We start from the raw sequence: 7,396 nt of genomic DNA on the forward strand, positions 1-7,396 counted from the left end.
AAATATTTAGAGCAGCTTTTTTTGTGGCAAAGAATTGGAAATTGAGATGTCTGTCAATTGGGGAGTGGCCGAACAAATCGTCCTATTGTGCTCTAAGAAACGATAAGCAGGATGATTTCAGAGAAAGCTGGAAGGGTCTGCGGGAACTCTGCAGAGTGACGGGGGGGAGCCTTGTACACAGCAGCGGCCATGGTGGACGGTGATTATCTGTGGAAACGTGGCTCCTCTCGGCCACGCGGTGACCTGGGACAGGGAAGGAGCGGTTGGAATCAAAGTGCCATCAAAGCATCCTGGTTTTCACGGGGCTCTGGGGCTTTGGTCTTGCGTGAGTCCTCAGTTCGTACGTGCTCTTACATTCTCTTGAAACATTGACGAATATAGCAACCTGTGTTGCATGATAATGCATGTATAACTTGGGGGAGTCTCCCCTCTTTGGTACTATGGCAAGCAGGAGGTTAGTGATCGCAGTGCCCCATAAAAGTTCATTTAAACATTCAAAAAGGAGATTCTTTTCTTTCTTCTTTAACTCGTTCCTTCTGCCTTAAAACCACTACTCTGTATTGGCTCCAAGGCAGAAGAGTGGCGAGGGCTAGGCAGTGGGGGTGAAGGGGCTTTCCCAGAGTCCCACGGCCAGGAAGTGTCCCCCGGGAACCCAGGACCTCGACTCCCAGTCCGCTGCGCCGCCGAGCTGCCCCTAAGTGGCGTTCCGAAGGAAGCACAGAGACCTAGGGCGAGCTTGAAAGTAGAATTTAATTTGTCCTATTAAAAAGCAAATGGTGTGAACCGAGCCATGACTTCCTAGTCCATCTTTTGTCTTTTGCTGCGTGAATGGAACCCACATTCTTTTTCATGTTTTAGGTTCGGTAGTCAGTACACAAGTGTCAGAGGGAGGCAAAGCGGGCCTTTTGTTTAAAAGGCGGTATTCAGCCGGCCTCTTTCTGGCGCAAACCACTCCCAGCAGGCAGCAAGCTCGATCCTGTCCCAAAGACCCGGCCAGAGTCACGCTGTGCCTCCTCGAGCGTGTGCGTCGCGATGAGCAGCCAGCGAAGCGGCTGGCCCATCGGGGAGCGCGCAGGTGAGAGGGAGGACGGTGGCCACGGGGCCCTGCCAGCGACCTCTTTTGCCTGCTCGGTTTTGCCCCTGTTCTTCCTGGACGGACGGTGCTTCCACAAGTCTCTCTTTCAGTTCTCAGAGCGCAGGCCGATCAAACCTCTTCTTCAATGGTATTTGGCCGTTCCGAGGCCCGGGGAGAGCCCAGAAACAAAGCGCCTCGCTTCCTGCACTGTGGTGGGTCTGTTTGATTCTGTATGCTTTCCTCTGCCCACAGAACCAGTCCCTCGAGGACCAGATTGAAAGTGCTCAGACAGAGCTAAAGAAGCTGAAGGCTGAGGAGACCTCGTTGAAAAGACAAGTCATTGTCGAGAAAGAGAAACTGGCCACCACCCAGATACGGATCAATAAGAAGCACGACGACATCAAGCAGTATAAACGTTCTGTTCTTGAGTATGAATTTAAGCTACTTTCCGTGGCATAGTGCCGTCTCCAAGTTGATCGGCAGTCTAAGCGTTGGGCTTTGGGGGGGAAACTCTCTCTTTGACAATTATTAGCAGAGATGTGGGTGTCCGCAGGCTTCCCTGATGCCCTTCCCCTTTAAACAGTCCATTCCGTTCCTTCTGGGTCGTTCCTCACCACTCATTCCAGTCTCGTCTTTCAGCTTTTCAAGCTATGGAGAGTATTTCTTATATTGGACAAACGGGGCCCCATTTTGGAACTTCTGCCCTGAGCAGCAACATTAATATTCTCCTCTCTAGAGGGCTGCCAACTCGGGCTCGGTGTCTTGGCTCTGAAACTGTGTTCTTGCCGACTTCTCGGTCCGATCACACTCTGCCTACTTATGATAGGGGAAATTCTACCCTTCTGGCAGCACTTCCTGCAGCTTTAATTTGTCGATGTTTAACTGGCATTTCCTCAAGAGGGGAGACTCTCTTCCTGTGCTAATGTCTTTTATTTGGCTGGGCAAGTAGGAGCAGGTCCGCCACTATTTCTGATGAAATAGCTTAGCCGTCCGAAAGGTAACTTGGGATTGTAAAGGGGGGGAAAGGGGGCTCATTTTATAAAAAGGTTGGACTGGATTATTTAAGAATAGGGTCACCAGGAATGTATATGAATTCCACAGAGATCTATTTACAAAATATACGAAGAGTGAAGTTAGAAAACCAGACATTTACTCCGACCCCTGGCTCAAAAACAGGCAGGGGACTTTGGTGCTTAACCAGAGAGGCCTCGGCCCTTGTAGCCCAGGACCTGGGGAGGCGAGGAGCCTCTCTCAAGAGGCTGGTCTCTCCTGAGGCTGGTCTCCTCAGAAAATCCAGGAAAGGAGGCCGCCTTTTCACTCACCACGTGTCAGTCCAAAAGGTGAGATTCAGGAACAGCCTCACCAGTAACAGGGTCGCAGGTCCAGTCAGCAGATGCTTCACCAGCCCCAACTCCAAAGAATGAAGAACTGTCTCACAGGAAGTTATAATTCCTTTTAAAGACACTTTCTTTTGCATCACTTCCTGTGCCTTCCTCCATTTTATGTGGACAAATCATAGTCTAAAGCCTTGCTTAGGACTGCCCAGGAAGCAGTCAATTCTGATTTGTCAACCACTATTGCACACGTAGGTCACAGACTTCTCCCTCAATGATTAAGTGGGATGGTTACACTTTTGGTAATCAAATCTAAAAATGGGCAGGGGAGTTCATTTAATGTTCACAATCGGGGGAAAGTTAACTAATTTCATGTTATCAATCAGCAGAGAGTTAGATTTAATCTTCACAAGATCCTTCTCATTCTAACATACAAATGAAGAAATAAAAGATTCCACTTAAACTAGCCACTTGGGCAAACATAATTATAGAAATGTTAAGATCTTAGTCTTTTGCCAACAAAGACTATGGAAAAGTAGTTATTGTCTTGAATTATCAATATTTATTTTTTAATGAAAACAATAAAAGCCTCGTTATAAAAGTCCCTTTGACCAGATCTAGACACGTTTGGAGACAGTGACTCATTTAATGAGGAGTTTGTTGTTTCCCAAGAAATTCTGGCCTTATCTGACAGAATTAGAAATTTAATGACTTAAAGTTCCATTTTAAGTACTTGTTTTTAAGTTTTCAAATTCACTAGTATAAAATGATCATAACACTGTACTTTGGACTTTTACGGTATTTCTTTTTATATCTTGAGTACAGGTGTAAGTTTTATCAAGAAAAAAACATTTTAATAGAAACCAAAAAAAAAAATGCTTACTTCCAAATATCTTTCATTTCCACTTTAAAGTTTGCAGTTTTCTCTTTGGACACTTACTTCTAGAACAGCTACCAAATTCTGCCATCTTGGTTTTTCCTGTAGGGAATGTAATAAACTTCAAGAGAAGAGAGGAGCCATATATGAACAGGTGACAACAATTAATCGTGATGTCCAAAGGATCAGACTTGAAATACAACAGCTCAAAGATATCACTGAAAACGAGAAGCTAAAATTCCAGGTGAGAAGGGATTTATTGGATCATTTAGATGGACTATAATTGTCAGAATCACAGATCATGCCCCTGATATAATGCTAGTCTCTGTAAACATTCAAAACAAATTCAGAAAGCAAATTCTCCGCAAAACCACAAACTCCACATTGTTTACAATTTGTTTAAAAATATGTCAGTTAGAGGGCAGCTGGGTAGCTCAGTGGATTGAGAGCCAGGGCTAAAGATGGGAGGTCCTAGGTTCAAATCTGGCCTCAGACATGTCCCAGCTGTGTGACCCTGGGCAAGTCACTTAACTCCCATTGCCTAGCCCTTACCACTCTTTTGCCTTAGAACCTATACATAGTATTGATTCTAAGATACAAGGTAAGGGTTTAAAAAAAAATGTTGGTTATATTTGTATACTAATATAACATCCTTTGCTTTTGAGTTCTCTTTGGATTTCTTTTATTTGAATTTTTTCTCTTGCTTTTGTGGTTATTTTTTTTTTTAATATAATCATGGTATATAGTATTCTCTTCTTTTCTCTTTTCTTCTCTTCCTTGTAACAATTAAATTTAGGTTTTGACTCCATATGAGAGTTATGAAAGTGGTTGCCAATTATAAAATATCAGCCCAAGTCAAAATGACTTATAGCAGCTTTTATTTACAACAAGGTAGAGATATTGAAAGTGGAAAATATAGGAAAGAGACAAAGCCTGGTCTAGCCTACTAGCCCTAAATGCTGCTCCAGTGAAGTATGACTCAGCCCCTACCAGGGGCTCCCTCAAATCCCAGTCTCTTCATGGAAGTCCTTGTAGTCCTCAGCAAGGGTTCCACCAACACAGGCCTCTTCCTTCAGCTCCATTCACTCACCCAGCAAGCCTCTCCAGCCCAGAATGCTCCAGCCAAGGGTTAGGGCAGAAAAGTGGTCAAGGCTAGGCAAAGGGAGTTAAATGACTTCTCTAGGACAATGTGACTGCTTCCAAGAGTCTTCCTCCAGCCCAGCTCACTAATGCAGAATGAATAAATCTGTCCTTGGTCTTGGCCTTTTATTCACCCCCTTCTCCATGTCATTTTCTGTCTCTCCCCATCTTTACAGGAACCAATTTCAGTCTCCCAGTTTGCCTAGCACTGCCCAAGGCGGGGAGGAGCAGTGTTTATGATCTTTGCGGGGGGTGGACTAGTAAGTGACTTGTGAGCTCTCTTAATGACTGTGTAAGAAAATACTCTACTTACAGATATTAATCTAGGGTCAAAGGGGGAGAGGCATGGACGGGCACCTCAAGATTTAGGGTAATTGAGGTTACAGAGAACCTCCCCTACAAAACCCTTACTCCCTTTAAGGTCCCCTCACCCCTACAAAGATTATCTGACTACATTTATTTAACTAAAGATGAATTTAATAACAAGTTCAAACTGGGATGGTATCAGGATAGAGGGAATAGGGACTTGCCCTATACATTGCCACAGATTGTGTTTGAATCTCTCTCAACTTTTGAGCTGAGGCCAGGCCTCACAGGCTGATGGAGTGTTTCTTTTATGCTAGCTTTCTTAAGTTCAAAGTCTTTAGCAATAGATAGCAAGAGGAAGAAAAGGTTCTGACCTTCATAGTTGGTTGGGCCTATCTCTTTGAGCTAACACCCTAAACACCGACCTTACAGTTCAAACGCTCCCCTTAAATCCCTTTGTTCAATGACACGATCATAGGAATTCAGGTAGAGCACACAGTTGGGAAAAATCCAGGAATAGAGTACTTCTGTCCAGAGACAGGGAGAGAGTGCTCCTTCCAGTCCAAGGGCCAGGAAAGAGTACCACTTGAGAGCAACTGTCACTCTCCAAGTCTCCCCTCCCCCCTCCAACTGTCTTTGCTGTCCATCAATCTTCACTCTAACATTCCAACTGCTGTCTGCTCCACCTCAATGGCAGAAATGCCAAAGCTTGATTCAGTTTTCCTTTCCACAGTTGGCTAGGTGCTAAAGAGGGGTACTTTTAAGTTCTTGATTTGATTAACTACAAATAGACAAAGGGGGATTTAACTCTATCTTCACATCCTATATGTCCCTTATTTGCTTTATATTTCTAATAATATAATACAATCCGTTATATTCAAATATCACAATATCCAGCCATTTCTCCCATTCATTGCATTTCTGTTATTTCCAGTTATTGTATCATCACAAACAAAGCTTCCATGAATATTTTCATACATACAAAGCTTTTTACCCTCTCAGTAATACCTTTAGGGGATGTTAATGAATATTTCCACTTGCCTTCTAAAAAATTCACAGCTATTCTAGCAATGTAATATTAGGCCTATTTCTCCATGTTTCTGTCAGCATTTAATTTAATCCCTTTAACCCATCTGGTTCTCACTTGGCAGATTGGGCCTTAGGCATCAGACACAATCTGTTGCCAGGAGTGTACTCTTTCCAAAACAAGTCTTTCCAGTTTGGACATACTTAGTGGAACTTTTGTACCAGTGTCCCAACTTGTCAGGGATGCAGGATTACCTTTATAATTTGATGAGTGTTGAAGTAAGACTTGTGCAGAGTAAACCATTGTTGTGCTACGTTTTGATTTGGTGTATGCTCAGAATTAGATCTGCTACTAACTCCATGCAGGTATGTCTTTTGACAGTTGTCTTTTAATGACTATTAAAACCAACCTCAGATCTTAGAAATTAAGGTCTGACTGAGCCTACTGACTTAAAAAACTAGCATAAATGTTCATTCAGATTAAAAAAGGATCTGAAAAGCACTAGATTGATCTTGGTGTGAAACGTATTTTAGTAATGTGTACTCAGTCCAAAAGCATCCATTGAGTGTCTACTGGGTGCTAGGGTTAGTGACAAAAAGCAGAAAGACCTAAAGGCTTATCCACTGACCAAAACCATCCCTGCCCTCCCAGAGACGACATTCTTCCTGGAAACTGGCAGATAGGCTCAGTCACAGTATGCTGGAAAGGAAAAGGATCGCGTTGAAATAGGCTAGAATAAGAGTGGGGATGGGGTGACCCGCAGGGGGAGTTTGTCGCTGGCAGTTCTTAATTCCAAGGATTTGAGGGAGCGGGAGACCGAAATTCTGGAGATGATAAAATAAGTCGGCAGAGAGTGGAAGCAGACTCCCAAAGCACTCGGCCCCTCACGTAAAAGGAGGAAAGACGCTGGAAGGAAGAGTCCTCGGCTCTTTCCCCTGCTCAAATGAATGTGGGGGCTCTCCATGGGGAGGCGAGTCTTTGTTTCCCAAAGACGGAGGTGGTGCCGCGCTAGGCTTGTCTCCCAGACATTGTGATCCGGGAGCATCCGTTTCATCTCATGGGAGAGTAGCTCGTTTCAAGGGAGATTCACGGCCTTCCGTATTTCCTTCTAGGAGATCTTCCTCACCTTGAAAAGTGCTGTGGAGAGGTACCATGAAGCCATGGAGAAGGCCCTGGAGGAAGGCAAAGCGAGAATCCGCGACAAAGCCGTGCAGCTCAAGAGGGAGACGTTGGCCGGGCAGCCTGAGCAAAGCTGTATTTGAAGGGCCCGAAGGGCGACGTGCAGAGCGAACGGCGCTGACCAAGTACGCCAGCGTGCTGCGGGCCCCCCGGGGGGAAGTTCAAGCAGGCTCGTAAGGGTCTTCCCGAACCAGATGTGCTTTTGCAGCTCCTTTTAAAGAAACTGTTGATTGGTCAATAAAGTGATTTTCCTCCAGTCGTGCGTCCGGGCTCTGGTGCCTTCGCAGAAGGAGAGACGAGTCGCGGCTTGGGAGGCGCTTTTGTGCGCTCGTGAGCACGAGTTAAGTTGTCCCAGGCGGGTCTGGGCTCTTCCCCGGAGCCGTGACGCTTGGCGGAGGTTTCCCGTCCCCGACGTCGCTGGCTGCTCGCGTGGCTTCCGCCAGGCGAGGGCTCTCGGC

At 45.3% G+C, this 7,396-nt stretch overlaps 1 protein-coding gene across 1 annotated transcript in view; it reads left to right on the forward strand.

Annotated features, from left to right (window-relative positions):
* NUF2 (NUF2 component of NDC80 kinetochore complex) overlaps positions 1-7,194 on the forward strand; it is a 31,520-nt gene extending 24,326 nt beyond the window's left edge. Inside the window, exons 12-14 of the mRNA XM_056807125.1 lie at positions 1,328-1,503; positions 3,395-3,530; positions 6,872-7,194. Coding sequence (XP_056663103.1) covers positions 1,328-1,503; positions 3,395-3,530; positions 6,872-7,021 — 462 coding nt within the window. The 3' untranslated portion in view covers positions 7,022-7,194. The remainder of the gene's footprint in view (positions 1-1,327; positions 1,504-3,394; positions 3,531-6,871) is intronic.
* The last annotated feature ends 202 nt before the right edge of the window (positions 7,195-7,396 follow it).

Source organism: Monodelphis domestica, chromosome 8 (assembly GCF_027887165.1).
Source record: "Monodelphis domestica isolate mMonDom1 chromosome 8, mMonDom1.pri, whole genome shotgun sequence".
Taxonomy (NCBI): Eukaryota; Metazoa; Chordata; class Mammalia; order Didelphimorphia; family Didelphidae; genus Monodelphis; species Monodelphis domestica.